Source organism: Castor canadensis, chromosome 17 (assembly GCF_047511655.1).
Source record: "Castor canadensis chromosome 17, mCasCan1.hap1v2, whole genome shotgun sequence".
In the NCBI taxonomy this organism is placed as follows: Eukaryota; Metazoa; Chordata; class Mammalia; order Rodentia; family Castoridae; genus Castor; species Castor canadensis.
In genome coordinates, this window is record NC_133402.1 from 62,107,725 (window position 1) to 62,130,862 (window position 23,138).

General features: G+C 40.4%; 1 protein-coding gene across 23 annotated transcripts in view; it reads right to left on the reverse strand.

Moving 5' to 3' along the window:
• Nucleotides 1–23,138, reverse strand: part of Tfdp2 (transcription factor Dp-2) — a 152,821-nt gene that overhangs the window by 83,230 nt on the left and 46,453 nt on the right. For 10 of the 23 annotated variants that reach the window (XM_074059084.1, XM_020184642.2, XM_074059083.1 and 7 more), the window contains 2 exons: nucleotides 22,298–22,411; nucleotides 13,540–13,606 (listed from right to left, as the gene is read on the reverse strand). The exons of 4 other annotated variants lie outside the window; for them this stretch is intronic. In XM_074059084.1, the coding sequence (XP_073915185.1) occupies nucleotides 13,540–13,606; nucleotides 22,298–22,312 (82 nt within the window). In that variant the 5' untranslated portion in view covers nucleotides 22,313–22,411. Of the gene's footprint in view, nucleotides 1–13,539; nucleotides 13,607–17,790; nucleotides 17,889–22,297; nucleotides 22,412–23,138 lie in introns of all 23 variants that reach the window. 9 more of the 23 variants (XM_074059093.1, XM_074059092.1, XM_074059089.1 and 6 more) reach the window with 3 other exon arrangements.

The window sequence follows — 23,138 nt, forward strand, 5'->3', positions numbered from 1 at the left end:
AAACAGTACATACATGGTTTGGAACTACTCTGGTTTCCATATCCATTGGGAGTCTTGGGATGTCCCCTGCAGAGAAGGCAGGTACTATATAGAATACAAGGTCATACATAAAAGTCAACTAGAGCTGGAGGCATGGCTCAAGTAAGTGACAAGCCCTCAGTACTACCAAAAAAAAAAAAAAGAAGGAGAAGATTGAGAACAACCAACACACTGTTGAAGGAGAAGGAAATATGTTACACTCCCCAACTGCAAGATGTACTATGCAGCCATGGTGATCAATATGCTATGAGATGGGCAATGGAGCCAGAGCGGGGTGGCAGTCCCCAGAGAACCACACGCCAGAGTGGGGTGTGGCAGTCCCCACAGAACCACACGCCAGAGCGGGGTGCCAGTCCACACAGAACCACGCAATACAGTCAACCAAGCTTGCACAAAGGAGAAAATGCAGTTCAGAGGAAGTCTCAGCAAATGAAGCACAAGAGGATCTGGACACAAAGCTTGAGTCCATCACAAAAGTAACTCAAAATACCAGGTACAGTGGCACACATCTGCAGTCCCAGCTACTTAGGAGGCTGGGACAGGAGGATTGCTTGAGCCCAGGAGCTCATGATCAGCCTGAGCAAAATAGTGAGACCCTGTCTCAAAAAAAGGACATAGCTGTGTGGCAGAGTTGCTTGCCTACCATGCACAAAGCCCTGGGTTTGATTCCCAGCACTGCTGAAAACAAAAAATCAACAAAATGGATCACAGATGTAAAATGCAAAGCTATAAAATTCCTGGAAGATAATAAAAGAGGAAGGTAAGTGACCTTGCTTTTGGTAACGACTTTTTGGAAACAATAGCAAAACAATGACCTATGAAAGAAAAACCTATGATGGTATACATCTATAATACCAGCACTTGGGAGCCAGAAGCAGGAGGATGGCAAATTCAATACCAGCCTAGTTACACAGCTAGACCCTGTTTCAAAAAAGCAAGGATGTAGGGCTGGTGGAGGCTCAAGTAGTCGAGTGCCTGCCAAACAAGTGTGAGGCCCTGAGTTCGGACCCACATATCGCCAAAAAAACCAAACAAACAGAAAAACAAGGGTGTGTATCTCAGTGATAGACTGCTAGAATAGTATGTGAAAGGCCCTGGGTTTGATCCCCAACACAGTAAAAAAAAAAAGAGAAAAACAGAGAAGTTGGACTTCATTACAATAAAAACCTTGGTAAAAGGCACTCTTTTTCTCTCTTATCAGATAACCAGTGTCAACAGCTTTTATACATCCTTACAAGAAACGCTATGTGCGTGTCATTACTCTTCTTACGTTTAAACAAATGTTTATAGCTAAGGTTACAACTCAGTGGCAGAGTGCTGGCCTAGCATGCCTGAGGCCCTGGATCGATTCCCAACACCACAAAACAAAAGATACACAAGGTTACGCATCATCACATCATCTTTCTCTTTTTCTTTTGAGGGAGGATCTCAGTATTGTAGCTCAGGCGGCCCTCCTGCCTCTGCTTCCCAAGTGCTGGGATTATAGATGTGCACCACCACGCCCAGCTTTCCTTTTGTTGCTCAGTAATGCATCTTTGTGTTGTACATCATTTCACACTTGTACATGGCTTTCTCATTCCCAATTTTACATAACATTTCACTATATGTATAAACATAATTAAATCAGAGTCTGCTGATAGATGTGTATTTCAAACATCTTAATATTACATACAGTAATGCAAAGATTAACGTTTTTCAAAATTTACGAGTTTAGAAGTAGAATAAATTCCTAAGATTGGGACTGCTAAGTCACAAGATATGTCGACGTACAGTTAACGAATGACTGTGAAGCTGCATCCCCTGCAGGTTGCGCTAACCTGTGGTGCACAGCAGTATAGGAAAGCACATTGCCCTTGGCAACAGTGCTTTATCAAGCTCACTACAGATCCCCAGTCTTACACAGTAAAATATGGCATGTCTGTGCAGGTGGTTTTGTGTGTGTGTGGTTTTGTTTCTTTTTCTGGTGGGACTGGGGTTTGAACTCAGAGCTTCATACTTGCAAACTTGAGCAACACCTCCAGTCCATTTGGTTATTTTTGAGATGGGGTCTCAAACTATTTGTCCAGTCTTGAAACTCAATCCTCCCAATCTCAGCCTCCTAAGTAGCAAGGATTACCTGTGCTGCCACTGATCTACATCCTCACCCCCACTCCCATTTTTAAAAAATCATATTGCTGGTTTGATTGCTCCTTTTACAACTACACCAATATCCCTCTCTGCCTCTTTAATGCTTTAGGTTTGAAGTACGTTTTGCTTGATATCAGTACTGTGACTCTTGCCCTGGTACTTCTTTGGCCATTTCTTATCTTCAGTCTTAGACTTAAGGATTCTATATACCACATTATTGCCTTCCAGAAAGACTTTTTTGCTTTTGGTGGTACCGGAGTTTGAACTCAGGCCCTTGTGCTTATTAGGCAGGTGCTCTACCACTTGAGCCACAACCCCAGTTCTTTCTTGCTGTAGTTATTTTGTGGACAGGGTCTCAAATTCTTCCCTACCCTCCCACACCCCTCCAGCCTTGGACGGTGATTATGGCATACCCAGCTTGTTTGTTAAGATGAGGTGCCACTAACTTTTTGACTGGGTTGGTCTGAATGGGGATCCTCTAGATCGACATCTCCCCAGTCCTCCTGGGATTATAGGCATGTATCACCATGTCCAGTCTAATCATGTAACTTTCAAGTCTCCTCCTCTTAGATATATGTGCTAAGACAAGGATCTCAGAAATTTTCCTCATTAAATACATTAACATTTTATTTCAAAAAACATGTTTAGACAAGTTCCTTTTTTATTCACGTCTCACTCAGGCAAAAGAAAATCATGTCAAGAATTATAATATCGGACTGGGATGTAGCTCGGTGGTACAGCACTTGCCTAGCATGAGCGAAGCCCTGGGTTCGATCTCAGCACCAAAAAATAAAAGACAAAAAAAAAAAAAGAAGAATATCGTATAATAAAGTTCATACAGGGTCCAAAGGTAGCCCAAAAGAGGACCAGAAACAAAAAGGGGCTGAGAAATTCCTGGTTAGCTAGGTTTTGAAAAGTAAACAGGAGTCTGGCCAGTGGCCAAGGGAATTATAAGCAGAAGGAAGGATGTACATTTCCCAGCAAAACGTCTACATTGGGACAGACACTGTGGGATGCAGACTTTAAAATATCTGTCCTAGAGACACGATGCATACGACAGTCTCTAACTTCTTGGCGCTTACCACCAGACCAGTAACTAAACCAGCAATTAAAATGCAGTGTGGGACTGGGATGTGGCTCAGTGGCAGTGTGCCTGCCTAGCAGGTGGGAGGCCCTGGATTCGATTCCCAGTACCAGGGGAAAATAGTGTGGGCCAGGCATGGCACAGGCCTGTAATCCCTGCGCTTGAAGGCTGAGGCATGAAGATGACCAGTTCTAGGTTAGCCTCAACACACACACACACACACACACACACACACACACACACACACACACACACACACACACACACACACACACAGCTAGTGTGCTAAATGCTCTAACAGAGGAAGGAGAAGTGCATACTATTAGGAGCTTGTGGACCCAGAGGAAATAAGACCTGAGCTTAGATGTGAGGAGTGAGCGGGAATGAAAGGGTGAAACGCTGTGTGCAGTGCACACGTGAAGAAGACTGGCGTCAAGTGCAGAGAAGAGCACACAGAAAGAATGAGCAACAGGAGAGGAGAGGATGGGAACTAACAGAAGCTGGATGCGGCAGAGGAACAGGTATGGCTGAGATAAGACTGGGGATGGAAAGAAGAGCCACAGCGCAAAGAATCTTTTCCCCTGGAATTTGGACTTTATTTTGAGGGCCATAAGGAACTTAAGGTTGTTTTGAAAGACTTGTTCAGATTTGTGTTTGAGAAGTATGTGACTGTAGTAGACCGAATAAAACAGCAAAACAGACCTGAAGGTAAGGAAAATAGCTGCCGTAATCCAGGCAAGGGTCTCTATAGTCTGACCTAAGATAGCAGCAATGCATAGAGAGGAAGAGGTGGGATGGGTTGAGACACTTAGGAGATGGAAACAAATCTCCTTTAAGATTTGACTATGAGTAGAAGGAGGAAGAAAGGAAGTATAAATATGGTAACTGGTTTGGGCCAAGTGTGGGTATACTACCACTCAATAAAACAAGAAAATGGGGAAAGCAGATATTTAGAGGGTGAACTAATTACTTTAATTCTGGATAAATTTAGGTACATTAAAGTAACCCAGTTGGGGCTGGAGGTGTGGCTCAAGTGGTAGTGCACCTGCCTAGCAGGCACAAAGTCCTGAGTATTTGAACTCAGCATCCTCTTCCCTCAAAAGGCATTGTCATAAAGTTATTCAAGTGAAGGTGACCACTCAGTTACTGGATATACACAAAACTAAGACAAGACTTGGGCCAGAGATAGAGATCTGAGAATCATTCACATATTAAGTTAATGATAACCAAATCCTTGAGAATAGATGAAATCACCAGGGAAGAATGTATGACAAAAAAGAACCTAAGACAGAACCCAACCAAACACAATGACTAGATAATGTCAAAGGGACACAGAAACCAAAGAAAAGAGCTCCCAATGGCCAATGTGAGCAACAAAACATAAGTACTGTATTAAATTACAATCCCAATGCTACTCAAAACTATAAATTACCCATGAATTCATACTAATACAAGTAAATGACTGAATGAATGAACAAATAAATAACCAAATAAAGAAGAGATAAGTGTAGAGTACTGAGTTTTAATTTATGCAGAAGAATTTAATTTATGCAGATACTCCCCTGCAGAAGGAAGAATGTTACTTTCCAGTCCTCAATTGTGGGCTCCACATAGTAACTTCCTTCCGCAGGCTGTGGGATGGACAGGGAGAGGCAATAGAGAGTGACAAGGGAGAAACCTGACAAGCACTACTTCAGCCAGGTGATCAAAGTTCACATAAGCAGTGATAAAATTGTGTTGATTGTACTCTAGACATGCTGTGATGGAAATGGCACTTTATCTCTGTGGGGTTCCCCCAAAATGTCACCAACACAAACAAACTGTGAGAAAGATACAAGGAAAGTCACAACTGAGGGGTACTGTACAAAATACCTGACCAGAACATCTCAAAAATTGACAACTTACAGCAAAGAGGAGCCTATGGATGTATGACCATGGAAAGATGTATGGATGGTTGCCCAGAACAAAAAAGAACATTAAGTGTAAGGAAATCTGAATAAAGTATGAAATGTAGTCAACATGAATGTAATAACATTGCTTATTAACTATAAAACTGTTCCACACTAATTGTAAGGTATTAATAGTTGGGGAAACTGAATGAAAAGTATATGGGAACTCTCTGTACTACCTTTGTAATTTCCCATAAGCCTAAAACTGATCTAAAATTGAAAGTTTAATCAGAAAAAGAAGGACTGAGCATGGTAGTACACACTTATAATCCCAGCTCATCAGGAGGCAGAAGCAGGAGGATTGTGATCCCAGGCTAGCCTAGGCAAAAGTATAAGACCCTAATCAGGCACCAGTTCTATTGGGGAGGCAGAGATGAGGAGGATGGTAGATCCAAGGCCAGTTTAGGCAAATAGTTCTCAAGACCCTATCTTAAAAATACCCAACACAAAAAAGGGCTGGTGGAGCAGCTCAAGTGATAGAGCAACTGCATAGCAAGTATGAAACCCTGAGTTCAATCCTCACTAATACAAAAAAAAAAAAAAGCCAGCCAGACATGGTGGTGCATGCCTATAATCCCAGCACTCTGGAGGCTGAGGCAGGAAGATCAAAGTTGGAGGCCAGCCTGGGCTACAGAGCAAGATAAAACAGCAACAAAGAAAAGGGGCTGGAGATGTAGCTCAGTATTAGAATACTTGGCTAGCAGGTGCAAGTCCCTGGGTTTGATCCCCAGCAACACACACACCAAAGACTGTGAGCAGTTTCCGTGGATTAATGGATGAAAGGTCAGATCACATAGGACAGAGGAGTGAATGAGAGGCTAGAATGGGACTGCAAGTGCACAAAGCCCCTTGTAGGGGCTTTGCTTGTGAGAAGAACAAATCGGCAGGAAGTACACATTGAGCTTAAGAAAGGGTTTTGGCTTTTTTTAAAAATCAAGATACAAGTTACATACCAAAAAATTCAATTATCAAGCTGTTTTTTAGTACATTTGCAAAATTATATAGCCATGTAACTTCGTAACATTGTCATCACCTCGAAACAAAATGATAAAATAAAGAAAGTCTTTAGAAGTGGAATGTGTTCATGAAGAGAAAGAATTAGCATTGTTAAGAAGCCAAGAGCCAGGGATGGTGGTACAAACCTGTAATATCAGCATTTTGTAATCCAAGCACTCAGGAGGCAAAGGTAAGAGGATCACAAGTTCCAGGCAACCTGAGCTACACTGTGTGAGACCCTGTCTTGGAAAAAAAAAAAAAAGTCAATAAGACCAAAATAATCCACAGATTTATGTAATCTCCATCAAAATTCTAAGCCTTTTTTACAGAAATATCCTCAAAGTCCTCTGAAACTGCTAGGAGCCCTAACTAGTCAAAACATCTTAAAAAAAAAATTAAGTTGAAGAACTCACATTTCCCAACTTTGAAACTTACCAACACTAAGGTAGTATAAAAACATGATAGTACTAACATATGGACAGACATAAAGACTGATGGACTAAAATAGACCTCAAAACTAAGCCCTCACAAATGCAATCCACTGATTACTGATGGGGGTGATTACTGATGGGGGTGATTACTGATGGGGGTACTCCAATATCGAAAGACCAGTCTTTTCAACAAATAGTGCTGGAAACGTTCGGTATATAATCCAAAATAAAGTCAGACCACATGCAAAAATTAGTCCCAAATCAATCAAGAACTCAGGTTAGAAGCTAAAATTATAAAAACTCTTAGAACAAAACATTTAAAGATCTTTCTTAACACTGGATTTGGCAATGACTTCATGACACCAAAAGCAAACAATTCAAAACTAGTGAAAGGACTCAAACAAGTGTTTCTCAGCCAGGTCCAGTGGCATGCACTGTAATTCCAACTACTTGGGAGGTTGAGGCAAGAGTTCAAGACCAGCCTGGGCAACACAGTGATGCTCCCTCCATCTCAAAAAATAAAAAGTCTGCACTGAACACATACAGACTTTCTCTTGTCAGTATTCCCTAAACCATACGGTACCGTACTTCACATGGCGTTTGTGCTGTGTAAGGTAATGGAGCAACAGAGATGATGGAGTATGTGGACCATATGCATAAGTAACGTGCAAATACTACTTCTACTCCTTCTGTACAAGGGACTTGAGCATCCACAGATTTTGGCACCTGCTGGGTTCCTGAACCAATCCCCCAATCCCTGTCAGATGTGGAGGAGGAATGCTCCCCAGCCCTTGTAATTTTCTGAGTGACAGGAGTGTTAGGAGAATCCTTTGTTCTTGCATGTAATCTCTTCCCCAGTTCTAAGCACAGAGCCCCTCGTGCTCTTGTAGATAGGAGTTCTAGGAGAACCTTTTGCTCTGTCATTTGGTCTTTTATCCCAGCTCCTGACACAGAGCTCCTACACCCCTTGGAATTTCCAGGGAGATAGCACTGACTTTTGTTCTAATAAGGTAACTTGCTGGGCTCTTCAATGGGGTCTGGTCACCAGAAAGACTAAACCCGTAATGATAAACTTAGATGGCAGAGGCTAGAGAAAGAGTTACTAACTGACTCTGTCTATATGATCAGGTTTCCATAAAAGAACTGAAACTGTGGTGTTCAGGGAGCTTCTGGATCGATCGTCAGTCACGTCAGGAGGGTGGTACACCCCACCTGCACTGGGACAAAAACTCTGGTGCTCAGGACCCTTCTGTACCTCGCTCATCCTATGCATGTCTTCACCTAGCTATAAGTGTTTCCCTGAGTGCTTGAGCTGCCCGAGCAAATTAATCAAACACAAGGAAGGAGCTGGAGAACCCCAATCCATAGCCAGCTGGTTGAAAGCACAGGTAATAATCTGGGGCTTGCAACTGGCATCTGAAGTAGGGAGAAGTCTCATGGATCTGAACCCTTAACCTGTGAGATCTAACACTATGCCCAGGTCAATGTCATATGTGACTTTTTTTTGGAGGGGGGGTGGCTCTGGAGTTTGAACTCAAGGTCTTAGCAAGTGCGCTACCTCTTAAGCCACAACTCCAGCCTTTTTTATTTATTTATTTATTTTGGTGATACTGGGGTTTGAACTCAGGGCCTCACACTCGCTAGGCAGGCGCTCCACCGCTTGGGCCACTCTGTCAGTCCCAGATGTGACTTCTATTAACATTGAGACATTCCCACACATTGTGGTGGCCAGACGCAAAGTGTATGTGAGGTGTAGGAAAAACACTTCAACAAATAAAGTGACACCATGAGAAAGAGAACTCCAGGAATAGAGTGGAGACAGAATGAGGAATGAAGCTGATCCTAAAGAGAGCAGGGCTACAAATTCTCAGAAGTTACACTACATCCAGGCAGAAGAGAACAGGGTTTAGTAAAAGCCAGGGAAGAAGGGAAGGGAAAGAAATAACATACAGGAGTAACATTTAAAGAGATCTGGCGATCTGGTGGATAGTTGGTATAAAAGGGAAGGTATGAGTCAAAGCAGACGGGATAATCGTTTGACTGGCTGGGTGGATGTAAGTAGAGCTTTCCCACCATCCTCTGTTTTACAATAAAACCTTACATAGAGTTCTAACCTGAGTGGAGACCTGGAGTTCCTTTAGGTTTAAACAATGGTTTAATAAGTAGACGGTAAACAGAGGTTATGTGCATAGATCTTGAAATGGTCTTGCTCAGGACTGAACAATTTCCACTTTTTCTTGTCCTCAGAAATAGCCAGCTGGCTAGGGAAATTTTTTGTTAATTTTTCCCCTTAACAATAAAGTTCTATGTGCTTAGTAAAACTTTAAAGAAAAGCCCAGTGTGGTAGATGCACCTATAATCCCAGCACTTGGGAGGCTGAGGCAGGAGGATCGTGAGTTTGAGGCCAGCTTGGGCTACAAGTAAGACCTTGTCTAAAAACAAAGGAAAATTTAAAGAATACAAAGAAAAAGACCTAGTTCTAATACATAAAACTAAAATAGGTATTTTATTCCATCATTTTTCTGTGTAGTCATTTTATATCGTTACTATGTTACATTTGTCCCCAATATTTTCAAGTATGAGAAATGTTTGTGAAAATTTAAAAACCATACAGAGAGACACGGTAAATGATGGTCTTAATATGCTGACTGAGGAAAATATAGTGGGCTAAAGTTACTTTAGCTAACACTTCACAGTGAATTTGCATTTTACAATCACAGTCACCTACACAGACAGGTAGATTCTCTGCAGTAAGTCTAACACCCAATGCTGAAAGCCATTATCACACTCTTGATGAGCTTCTGCACTTTTCCCTCCCATTGCCTAACATCTCAAAAATTCCCTACATTATTATAAGTACTTCTAAATGGTTTAATAGCTGCATAACATTCCACTGTGGAAAGCTGTAATTTACTTAACTCATTCCACTGTCAGACTCGGTAAGTTACCTCCATCTTTATTACTAGTATACGAAACCACGATAAATATCCTTTTGAATACTTTCCGATTCTCTTCTGTTACGGTCATCTAACTACTATTAGACCAATCCTACTGCAGGTAACAAGTAGAAACTCACAATAAAATATTTTTAATTATCTAAAAGCAATAGAGAGGGAACAAGAGAGTCACACTTCATCAGCCAGGTGAGCTGACCATTTTTTAAATGGCTCTTAGCCAGAAGGCAGACAACAGTCTATATTCTATGTACAGAAAATATATCTTCCTGCCTTAAAGAACTAGAAGACAGAATTTTGGACAAATGTGTCTGATGAAAATTAGGAGTTGAAAATGGGAGAGACCCAGATGGGGGAGCCCCAAACTCTGTGTGTTATCTACCCAAATCTTTGACTGACTCCTGAACCATACATGTCTGGTACAGACTCTGAGTAGTCTAAGTAAAACTAAAAAGTTTTAAAACTAAATTAAGATTTGAGTTGCTACCCACCACAAGGAAGACAGTGTTTAGAGTCATAGTTCAATGAAATTAAGTACCCACCAAAACAAAAGAACGACAATCTTTAATACTCTTCAGAAGAATCTAAATAAATCCTGAGTCTTTAAAACATACTGACACAGGAGTGATGATGAAGACATATGTAGGGACAAGATACTGACAGATACTGTGGGTAAGGAGGGGGATTCTATTTTAAGTTAAGTATAAGAAGGCTGTATGAGGCAGGGTAGTGACTCAGTAACTTCACTTCTGAGCATTTACCAGAAAATTAAGCATAAGAAACAAAAACTTAGCCAGATGAAGTGGCCCACATCTGTAATCTCAGAACTTGAGAGGCAGAGACAGGAGGATAGGGAGTTCAAGGCCAGTCTGGGTTACATATTAAGACTCTTGTCTCACAGAATCTAAATGAAACAAAACCCTAGCTGGCAAATGATATTCATTACACTATCCAACATCACATTTGCATATTATAGCATAATATTAATATATATATATATAAAATTATAGACATAAAACCAACAAAAAGACTTCAATATTTAATAATGAGAAATGAGAAAATGGGGAACCAGGGGAATGGCTCAAGTGGTAGAAGGCTTGCCTAGCAAGCTAGAGGCTCTGAGTTTTATCCCCAGGAGGTAGGGAAAGTGGGAAATGTTTAATAAATTATGATTCACAAACATAGTATAAAGCTCTAGGAATGGTATTTTAAGACTGTCAAGATATGGAAAGTTTTTTTTTTTTTTCAGTCAAAAGAGCAGAGTCGGCTGGGTGCTGGTGGCTCACACCTATAATCCTAGCTACTTGAGAGGCTGAGATCAGGAGGATCATGGTTCAAGGCCAGCTCCAACAAACAGTTTGTGAGACCTCATCTCCAAAATAACCAGAGCAAAATGAACTGGGGTGTGTGGCTCAAGTGGTAGAGCTCCTGCTTTGTAAGCACAAACTCTTTAGTTCAAACCCAAATCCCAGCAGAGAGAGAGACATGGAGAGACAGGTCCAGAGAAATAGTTGCAAGACCCCAACTCAAACAATAGCTGGACACAGTGGTACATGCTTGTCATCCCAAGCTAACATGGGAGGCTTTAAGACTGAAATGGGGAAGATCATGGTTCCAGGCCAGCTCAAGTGAAAAAAGCTGGTGAGACCCCCATCTTAATGGAAAAAAGCTGGGTGTGGTAGTTCATACCTGCCATCCCGGCTATAATAGGAAGCCTAAGATAGGATTGCAGTCTGGGTGAAAAGCAAGACCCTATCTCCAAAATAACCAGAGTAAAAAGGAATGGAGGTGTGGCTCAAGCAGTAGAGCACCTGCCTAGCAAGCCTGAGGCCCTGAGTTCAAACTCAAGTACCACCAAAAATTCAGCAGAATAGAAAACTATTTGTCTATTAGCTTTGGTTCTTTTATTTTCTCCTTGTTCTAGAGGCCAAAAGTCAGAAATGATGCACGTATGGTTCTGGGGGATCCTCTACCTCCCTTCCAATTTCTGGTAGCTGCTGGTATCCCTGGGCTTCCTGGCTTGTAGCCACACCCCCCGATGTCTGGCTTCTACCACTTTCTTCCCTATGTCCTCCTCTCTTCCCTCAGCATCAGATCTCCCTTAACCTTTCTTGGTTGTTTTATTCCAGTTTTGTATTTCTAAAACATAACTATAGGAAAAATGACTGAAAGAGAATAAACAAAAGAGAAAAGACTGTGTTAGAAGGATAGAATTCTTTTCCCATCTGCAAATTTTCCTGGCAACACTGCTAGAGCATCATTTATTTCAATTAGAAAAGTATTTCCTGGAGCTTACTTCCAAATCTCATCTTGGGACCACAATAACCATTCACTGAAGTTCATCAATTAAAAGTAATTTCTTTTCTTGTTGATTCATTTAATCTGAGTTCTCTTCTGCTATCTCCAGCCAGCACTCCAAAAAAAGGTAACAATTTTCTTTTAAAACAAATATTATTTTAAAACAAGTCTGTATTATTTCTCAAGCTGGCCTCTCTAGTCCTTGCCTCTTAAACAATCCTCGGTCTTCACCTTCTCTTCTTGTTCTACAAAATCAGACAAGAGGAGAAGACTTTATTCTGTAACTGCTCTTTACATTATTAGTTCACATGCAGGGCTGACCTCAGGAACTAGCTCCCTATACTTCAGGTGCCTATTCTTCATCAAAGATGAACTTCTTCACTGAAGCCTCACTCTCTTGCTTCCATTTACTCCTGCTTCCTGCCACCATTCCCCTCTGTGACTCGCTGTCCTTTCCCTTCTTATTTTCAAGACAGCTGTATCACTCTGCCTAATATTACTATTTTCCATACCTACCAAGCTTGTGGCACCCAGGTTCTTTCCCTGACCTAACGTTGTAGTAGACTGAAGCAGTGATTCCCAACTCCATGCTGTGAATAAGCTATGCGTGTACTAGGATACTGATCCCTTTAGTCCTCAGGGGGAGCTGGAGCACCTAGGTAGCTTACCCCCGACCTTAGAGAGGTAAGACCTTTTGTTCTACCCTAGTGCATACAAAAAATGTTTGTTATTGTTTTCTATGGGAAAAAATTGGGATGCATCAAGGCTTAAAGTATCACTAGAATAATTTCAAAATACATACTTAAAACCTCAGAATAATTCCTTATGGCCTATTATATTACTAAGATAGACATTTTATACTAAAATAACACAGATCTCTCTAGCCTTCTCTCCCCATACATCTCCCACCATATATAAACTTTTGGAGGAAGCTGGTATTTTCTCATAGCTGTTTGAATTATAATGGCATACAATTTATTCCTGCCTTTAAGAATGGAGAATTTTCAGCATACACAAAGGAAGAGAGGAAAAAAATAATGGAACTCAATATAGCCATCAGCCAGCCTAAACAATTCATTTATAGACAATATTGCTTTATAATGCCACTTACTAGATTATTTTGAAACCAATTCTAGACACTGTATCATTTTATCCATAAACATTTTAATATATATCTCTGCATACTAAAAGATACATTGAAAGTTATTTCTGGTTCCTGTATGTGTTCTTACAATAGCGGGGAAGGTTTCTGATGTAAGTATCCCTAGCAAGCCATTCATCACTATAGAAATTTATCTATCTATTAGAAAATATATAGAAAAGTATATATATGTAATTTTTCTCGGTTGCCTTTCTTACAAGTTAAACCACCTGAAAGTAGGAATCTCAACAAGAAAACAGGGGAAAAAAGTAGCTTGAATAGTTTCAATTATTAGATTAATTATCAAGGATCTTTGTGACGTCTAAAGAAAGATGGAGAAAAATCACACACAAAACCCTCCACCTCTTAGAGGCAACTCACTTTCATACAAGTTGTCAGATGGGTGACAATACTTTAATATTACATAATTATTATACATAAAGAATTCTTGTAGCTGCGTAGTTTATAAAACAAGTGCAATAAAGCTAAATTCAGAAAATTTTTATTCAGTAATCCTTACCTTTTGTTGGACTGAGATTCTGATCTATAAATCCTCTCAGTTCTGCACTTGTGGAAGTCAAACCAACCTGAATAAAATAGTGTAAAAAATTAAGAATAGGATCTTAGGTATTACGGTATTTTACACCTTCCCCCAGAGGTCCACATCAAATATCATATATATAAAAATGAACTGATTATATCAACCATACAAATGTTTTATGAAAAAGAAAACATGGCTGTATTGCTAGAAATGGGAAAATACAAATTTCCAGATTAAGATAAAACTAATGAAGTATTACTTATGAATAGAAATAAGATCTACCAATTTTACAGATAGTTTTTTGAAAGCAAGTGATATGGCAGCTGTGAAGTTGCCAATAGGTGATATTTAATCTACAAGGCTGGGGCGTGGCTCAGTGTGCACTTGCCTAGCTTGTGCAAGGGCTTAGGTTCAATTCTAATACCGCAAAAAATAAAATTCCACCGCTGTTGCTGTCTTAATCACTTCCATGATGCTTTTCAACACCGTGACATGTAAGGGATCAATCAAATAAGCACCACTGACACCACGATGCACAAGTGAAGCGTATCAGCCTCGTCTAATTGTCTGGGTCCATGCTCTGGCTTGTTAAGCCTTCAAGGTGTGTGGCCTCGGCCAAGTCGTGTGATGTCCTCTGCACTGGAAGGCAATACCCGTACTCACCAATACAGGTTGACACAAGATTGAGATAATTCATGAGAGTACACAGGACAGTCTTGGCACATATTGCCCTGTCCGTATTAACATCCATCACCAGCTAGTGCTGTCTGTGAGGTGCTATTCATAGCAAGTGTGCTTGTAAATTTGACTTTAGATAATTTAGTTCATTTGGTGTAATGTCCATAGGACTACGTAGCATCACAAGTGACTATGGTAGTATCATCAAAGAAAGTTTTAAAAATTTCCTTTTACAGCCTGGAGGGAAAGCTCCATTTTGAAAATGTGACACAAAGTAAGCTGCTTTCCTTACACCGTGTTATTATTACATGTATGTAGGCTGGCACCTTGAGCATTCTTTTAAGGTGCTACCACACTGAAAGGATTTTTTAAAAATAACTTTTCTGAGATGCAAACCTCACTGACATGTAATTGTACACGTTTAAGGTATATAATGTGTGTAGGGTTTTTGGTTTTGGGTTTTAAGATACAGAATCTCACTATACAGCCCAGGCTACCCTGAAACTTGCTATGTAGCCCAGGCTGGCTTCGAACTCTCTCTCCTCCTGTCTTACCCTTCTGAATGCTGGGATTACAAGTAGGTTCCACCATACCCTGCTTAACTTAGTGTCTTATGATGGTTTTTTGTTGTTGGGGAAGGGGAGAACTGGGGTTTGAACTCAGGGCTTCATGCTTGTAAAGCAAGCACTCTACCACTTAAGCCATACCTCCAGTCTATTTTGCTCTGGTTATTTTGGAGATGGGGGCGTCTTACAAGCTGTTTGCCCATGCTGGCCTTGAACCATGATCCTCCTGATCTCAGCCTCCAGAGAGGCTCAAATGTGAGCCACAGGCACTTAGCAACTTAACTGTTTTGATATTTATCCACATTGTAAAATGGTCACCACAACCAATCTAACTGGTTAATACATTACTTCCATTTGGGTGGTGTGTGTGTATGTGTGTGTGTGTGTTGAGAAAATTCAATTTATTGAGGATATTTATTTATATCCTCAGGCTAGGGTACAGCTTTGATGATGGAGCGCTTGCCTAGCATGTATAAACTCTGGGTTGATCTCTGGCACTGTGCACAAATATCCCCTCAAAAAATCTGTCCTCACAGCAAATTACAAGTACACAACAAACACTGAACTCGCATGGCCACACTGCACATCAGCTGTCTGCTGATTTGAAAGGATTTTGAAGCATAAGAGCGCTAAAGCTTTGTATCTGTGCATTTGTATTTTTAAAACTACTCACTGTTTTACATTACATAGTCTTCATAAGCACTCATGTGATACGTTACAGTTTCATGATGATTTCATTACTGGGTAGTTCAAATGCTATAACAGCTATTTCTTTTTACCAAGAGATATGTTACCAAAAATATTTCTACACTTCATTCATAACATAAATAAGCAATTCTGATGCAATAGATATCATACAAATGGCACCTAATATTGAATTTTTATGACAGCAGCTGACAGGCATCTAGAAAATAGCTTCTGAATTCTAGATAATGGTGCAGATACATAACTTTGTTTAGTTTCTCAGAAATATTCAATTATAAGTAGAGTTAAGATTTTTTTAAAAGGGGGGTGGGGGGGGAAGGGTGGGGGAGGAGGGCAGGGGGGAGAAATGACCCAACAATGTATGCACATGTGAATAAATGAAAATAAAAAAAAAACTTGCAACAATTAACCACATTACGGCTCTCCAAATTGCCCACAAATACTAACACTAAATACACAATTTGCTGAGCACCACTGAAGAGTGTTCCATGACACTGCAATATGCCCCAGGTGAGGTGGTTAAGTAGTGGAGCGCCTTTTGCAAGCGCCAAACCCTGAGTTCAAAACCCAGTCCCAACAACAAAGAAACTACACAACTAACATGCCTCACATTTTCTGCTATAAAGAGAAATGCAGAACTTTTGTGTGTTCTACTTTTTAAGTTAAGTTAAAAAAGGCAAAGACAGCCTGTAAGCAACTCACTCCATGCTTAATGCAAGGTGGACTTTTAAAACATGTATCATAACTTCACAAGTATCATTTGTACCTTTTTGTTTTTATGAGACAATAACGGCGAGAACCCTCAACTGAAACCACATGTTCACAGCAGAGAATTCACAGTTAGTGGGAAACTGTTATGCTTAAACACCTGCTCTTCATGAGAGGCAAGTGGGTGAAACAGCAAACTGATTCAAAAACTTTCTAGGCAGCTGTGCACCTACACCTTATAACCAACAAACTGTACTGCAGAGGGACATCAACTGAGTATCAATAAGTGTCTGTGTCTAAAATTTATACAAATACTACCAAAACCTACTTAATGAAAACTTAAAAATTCTGCTTTCATATGAAAGTTGTACCCTAAAGACTCAAAGAAAAGTAAATTTGAAATTCAAAAAAGCTGACTAGGAAAGACATTTAAAAATATTAGCTATTTGTTCCTTATTCTACCTATTTAAAGAGGATGTGTGTTTCACTGAGCAAGTGAAAAGAGTGAATTCATACCACATGTTGTATTTTTTGCCTAATCAAATACTGAGAAGTCTGAGTATTCCTTTTTAAAACTTTTTAATAAACTTACATAAATTTATTGCAAAGGCACATAACAGGATGCTATGAGATACAGATTTACAGTGGAACAGTATGTGGCTATTCCAGTGAGGTGCTGCATACTGTAATCAGTCACTAAGTATCTGCTGAATAAAAATCCTAAATCCAATCTTTAAGTATCAAATTATATTTCTAGACAATACAGTTATAATTACGTTGATATTTAACATTTCTAACTGACATAGCACAACCAAAAGAGTCCAGGATTCAAGCGAGATGACCTGTGCTCTAAGCCCTACCCTTCACAGATAAGGTGATGTCAGGTAGTCACTATAAGATGAGGTAATCCAGGTGTGCATACTGACCCGAGAGCTGCATACAGACATTGTGTGGATGCTTTTCAATGGCAAAGTATTATTGAAGCGCAGGTTACTATTCAAATGGCAATGGCTTCCACCACTCTGATGACCCTCACAGAGACAATTACCAAATATGTGGAATGGAGCTTAACCTAACTAGTAATCAGAGAAATGTAATGAATCATGTTCAACTTCTTGCTGGTTAATTGGCACAGACTGAAAAGAAAATAAATAGACATGGTGCCCTCACACATCATGGATAAGTAAAGAAATCTATGTGTTCTGGGCTCAGGTTGTAGCTCAATGGTAGAGCACTTGCCTAGCATGCACCAGGTCCTGGGTATGATCCCCAACACAGCAAAAAAAAAAAAAAAGTAATCTTTCTGAAATGCAATGTAGCAGTATGATTAAAATGCTAAAAGTCACACACACTCTCTCTTACTAATTTCCTAAGATATTTGCCTCATGGAAATAATCTGGCAAATGAACAAAAAGAAACAAAAGCACTAAAAAAAAAAAAAGCCAGGTATATGCTGGAGGTGTGGTGCAAGTGCAGAGGCTTGCATAGCAAGCACAGGGCCCCGAGTTCAAACCTCAGTACCACCAAGAAAAAGAAAACTTAAAAAAAGCAAGCTAGGAATGGTGGCACATACCTATAACCTCAGCACTCAGGAGGGTGAGAAAGGAAGATCACAAGTTTGAGGTCATGATCTGGTCAGCCTGGGCTACACAGCAGAGACCCTGCTGCCCCCTACCAAAAAAAGTTCAAAAAAAGAAAACCAGAAGTAATGGCAAATATTAGGAAACTGGTATAATAACATAAAACAACCATTTAAAATGATGCTGCAGAAGTATCAAGGCACTCACCACACAGATTAAGTTAAATAGCAGATTATAAAACAATATGACCTCATTTTAATTTAAAATGTTTTTGTTACATATATATAAACATGCTTACATATTATATGCGTGGATATATATGTACATACACACATTTGTGTGTATGCTAAACATTTTCCTAAATAAAATTTTGCTAATAATCTATAGACTAGCTCATTTTTTCATTTTTCCTCTTTATTTTCTATTTTCCCTATAATGAGTATTCCAGATTACATTAAAAATTTCATCAACAAGGCAAAAACTATATCCCTCGAATTATATTTGTAATTCTTTTTGTATCCCAGATGAGCTTACAGTAGAAGACACCTGGAGTTTTGGTCTGCAAGACCACCACTGGGCAGTAGGAACTGCTTGCTAACATTGTACCAGATGCGAAGAACGTACTGCCAGCTCCTCACACTTCCTTGTTCAGGTAAGCCCTCCCACATCCAACACATAATTCCGACAGGAACAGAGGCTTAAATTTAGAGGCTCAGCTGTGCCACGGCAGCAGAGATGGGCTCAGGAGCCAGGCCTGGCCACTCAAAACATTCTCACTGACTTCCACCCCGTGTCTTAGATGGGAGGCAGAGGGTCAACCATGCAGTGTGAAGTGTATTTTTTTTCTTTACTCATTTATTCCTATGTGCATACATTGTTTGGGCCATTTCTCTGTGAAATGTATTACTAAAAAAGAGAAGTGCCTTATCTTCCTCTGACATCCACATTAATTATCACTCTGTAGGCCATTATGTCACCAGGGAGAGAGATAAAAGTCGGCCAGAGAGGCAGTGCCAAATCATCATTTGATCCCTGAATCCAGGCATATTTAAAGCCAGAGTATCCTAGAGTTTTCAGGTATATGAGTCAAGACATTTCACTTTTTGCCTTAAGCTGTTTGATTTTGTTTTTTGACTGTTTTTTGTTTGTTAAAATGGGGTCTTGCTATGCTGGCTAGGCTGGCATCAAACTCACAATCCTCTTGCCTCAGCCTTCCAAATAGCTGGAATTACAGGCAAACACCTTTATCCAGGTTCCTTAGGCTGTCTTCAGTAGGGTTTTTATTTCTTCTGATCATAAGAAGGTGAGTAAGACAAGGATGAGACAAAAGTAACTTCACAAAAAATTATTCTCATAAGAGATGCAAAATGAGAAACAAAGTAAAAGTCTCAACACATACTCGAATGTTCAATGATGGCTCCATAAAAGGCATAAGAAAGCAACATTCTCCACAGCTGAGTCACTTCTCAGGATGTCGTTCCCTCTGCGAGCCTTTCTCACCTGGCTTCTAAATCATCAGGAAAACTCTGACTTCTTCCTGTCTTTCTTGTCATTCTTTGAATTTCCTTTGGAGACCCAGGGCTCAGGCCTGGGTCCTCAGGTGTTCGACCCAGCACTTGCTATGCAAGCTCCTACAGTCCACTGCTTTAATACCTTTAATAGTCAATGAATCCAAAATGCCCACCCTCCTCTCTAAGGGTTCACCTGAGCGCCAGAGCAGCTCACCACCTGCCTGGCAACGTCTCCACTTGGATGTTTCAGGCCCCTCAACTTTTTTTTAAATTTTTTTTATTTTTTCATTTTTCTTTTATTATTCATATGTGCATACAAGGCTTGGTTCATTTCTCCCCCCTGCCCCCACCCCCTCCCTTACCACCCACTCCACCCCCTCCCTCTCCCCCCCCCCAATACCCAGCAGAAACTATCTTGCCCTTATCTCTAATTTTGTTGTAGAGAGAGTATAGGCAATAATAGGAAGGAACAAGGGTTTTTGCTGGTTGAGATAAGGATAGCTATACAGGGCATTGACTCACATTGATTTCCTGTGTGTGGGTGTTACCTTCTAGGTTAATTCTTTTTGATCTAACCTTTTCTCTAGTACCTGTTCCCCTTTTCCTATTGGCCTCAGTTGCTTTAAGGTATCTGCTTTAGTTTCTCTGCGTTAAGGGCAACAAATGCTAGCTAGTTTTTTAGGTGTCTTGCCTATCCTCACCCCTCCCTTGTGTGCTCTCGCTTTTATCATGTGCTCATAGTCCAATCCCCTTGTTGTGTTTGCCCTTGATCTAATGTCCACATATGAGGGAGAACATACGATTCTTGGTTTTTTGAGCCAGGCTAACCTCACTCAGAATGATGTTCTCCAATTCCATCCATTTACCAGCGAATGATAACATTTCGTTCTTCTTCATGGCTGCATAAAATTCCATTGTGTATAGATACCACATTTTCTTAATCCATTCGTCAGTGGTGGGACATCTTGGCTGTTTCCATAACTTGGCTATTGTGAATAGTTCAGGTCCCTCAACTTTAACATGGTCAAAACCACCTGAGTTTGCCACAAGGTCCTGCACCTTCCCCGAGCCATTACACAGGCACACAGGCCAAATACCAAGAAGTTTCCTTTACTCTCCTTCTTGGCACCATATCCTAACTACTCAATAATCTGGATGGCTATTCCTAGATGATAAGGAAGAAAATCTGTATCTGCTTTACAGCCACTATTGCATGTTGAACATATGTTAAAAGGTTCTACACTATAACCCAAATAAGAAAACAGAGACATGCAGTCTCCTCTTTTGGCGGTTCTAAGACCCCCCAGAAGATGCCCCAAACCCATGGTTAATCCCAAACCCTATATGTGCTATGTTTCTTCCTATACATGTGTATCTAGATAAAGTTTCATTTGTAAGTTAGACACAATAAGAGGTTGACAATAACTAATAATAAAACAGAACAGTTATAACAATACACTATAAAAATTATGTGAATATGGTTTCCTTCTTTCTTTCGAAGTAGCTTATTACAGTGTTACCTTTTCACTTAAAAAAAAGCATTATAAAGCGTCTCTTTGGCAAATCGGAATTGCCAGCGTTGCTACTCTTGCACTTTGGGGGCATTACATAAGGGTTACCTGAACACAAAGCACTGTGACACTGCAAAGGTACAACTGATAACTGATAGGACAATGAAGTGATTAACAGGCAGGTAGCATAGCCAGCATGGATAAGCTGGACAAAGAGATGAGTCCCACCTTAGGTGGGAAGGCACAAGATGTCATCAGACACTACTCAGAATAGAGTACAATTGAAAAGAAAACTTATGGACTATTTATTTCTGGAATTTCCCATGTAATATTTTTGGACTGTGGCTGACTTGGGTAACTGAAAACATAGAAAGCAAAACCACAAACAAGGAGGGGAGGGAGCTACCATGATACAGTAAGGGTTTGCTTGTTAATGCTATTCTTTAGCTGTGTAGCAACTAATACTTAGAACTCTTTGGCTCACAGAAGCTCTTGATCATCTCTCCTCACACACGTGGGAGCCACCACAGACATTTTATCCAACATCACACTTGCTTCTTCTGGTCACACTTAGTAAACCACCAGCGGCCATCAGACTCAAGCTGTGCCAGAAGTGCTTCCTAAGGAGTCTCAATCGCAGCTGCCTCTCCCTCCTCAAGCCTCTCTCTGAACAGGCTGGTCCCTTAGCACGTTGAGGGGCTGGCTGGGGACTATACAGGCAATGTGCAGGGGAGACGGGGGGGGGGAAGGAAACCATGGCTTGGCAACAATCACAGGTGAGCTGGAAACCAAGCAGTGTTCCCATTCCCGGTGGGTTCCAGTTTCTGGACCCAGATCTTTCTGAAGGCCTATGGAATTCCCATCCTTGAACTTCCCAAGATGTCCCTGAATCTTTATAGCAAACTCCCTTTTTGTTTAAATCCCAAACAATGCTACATAAAAGTCTGAGAACAGCAAAGAAATGAAGTTGTTTATTTCCCTATACGCTATCCTCCTATTTATTTTAGGGCGTAAGTCTTTACCCCTACTGGAAACAACTATTCCAAGGGAAGCAGACTCAAATGACAGGCTCAAGCAGAGAAAAGTTAAGTAACTTCATCAACACACGTAAAGTCTTAAGGAAGCACTATCAGGGAAGGCAACACACTTCTCAACATCTGAGCAAATACAAAAGAAGAAGCAAGCCAAAAAACGCAGTGACACACTTAATAAGGCCATATAAGTCCCCAACAAGCAATGAAACAACTTTATTATGGAACCCCAAAGATAAGGGAAGCTGGAAGGTTTCTGGAGACAGCAATTTGCAGCTGTTAAGAGCGACTGGCACTGATATACAGAATGCTGTCATGCTGAGAGTACTGTGTTCAATGCACATGTACAGAACAATGAGAAGTTCATGCTAGTAAGCCGAGTTTGATCGCCGGAGTAGAGAGGACAGGAAAAGCGCAGGCTCACTTTAAAAAGGTGCACATACTTACATGCTCTGCCGTCATGTCAGACTGTGTTCTGTTTAAGATTCGGTAAAGCCACTAAAAACACACAAAATCAAAAGCAAAAACCCTTCATCTTCAATAATTCCTTAAAAGAGTATCCTGTTAAAGGGAAAAAAAGGGGAATAGTGATGTAATAGTAACAGTAGGCAACATTTGTTATTTTCCACTGTGTGTCATGCATTGTTCTCTAAGAGAACTGTCCAAATTAATCTTCACAACAGCATTATGAAATATGTGCCACTTTAATCCCCACTTTTCAGACAAAAACTGGGGTTTAGGGCAGTTGAGTAATTTGACTAAGTCAGCTCACAAGTGATGGAGCCCGAGCTCTGAAATGTTATACTAATGTTACATTGCTTTAGATAACACACACTGGGCTGCTTGGAGAAAGGGATGATTCCAGGGCATGGCAGGAAATGCATGCGATAATGCCAGAACATCTCATGGTGCCTAAAGTAAAGATGGAGCCATGTGGAAAGTACATAGGGCCTAAAAATGCACCATTTGGGACAACTGAGCACCAAAGTATCTAATGATAGTAACAGATTATAAACCCGATGACTAAAATAGTAATCCAAGATTATGAAGCATAACAGAAAGAGGAAAGCTTTTGTTGAATGCCAGCAAATAAATCTAAATGAATGATGCAGTCAGCCAGCCTCCAATGAATAACCATCATAAGAACCAATAAGGCGAGAATCGTCAACACGTGTAAAACTAGTTAGAGAAGGTGTGGTAAAGATGGGACATTTACACAGCCCTTAAATGTCTCCTTATAAAATACCTACTAATCCAAGTTCTCCAGTGAAGAAACCTGGCACACGCT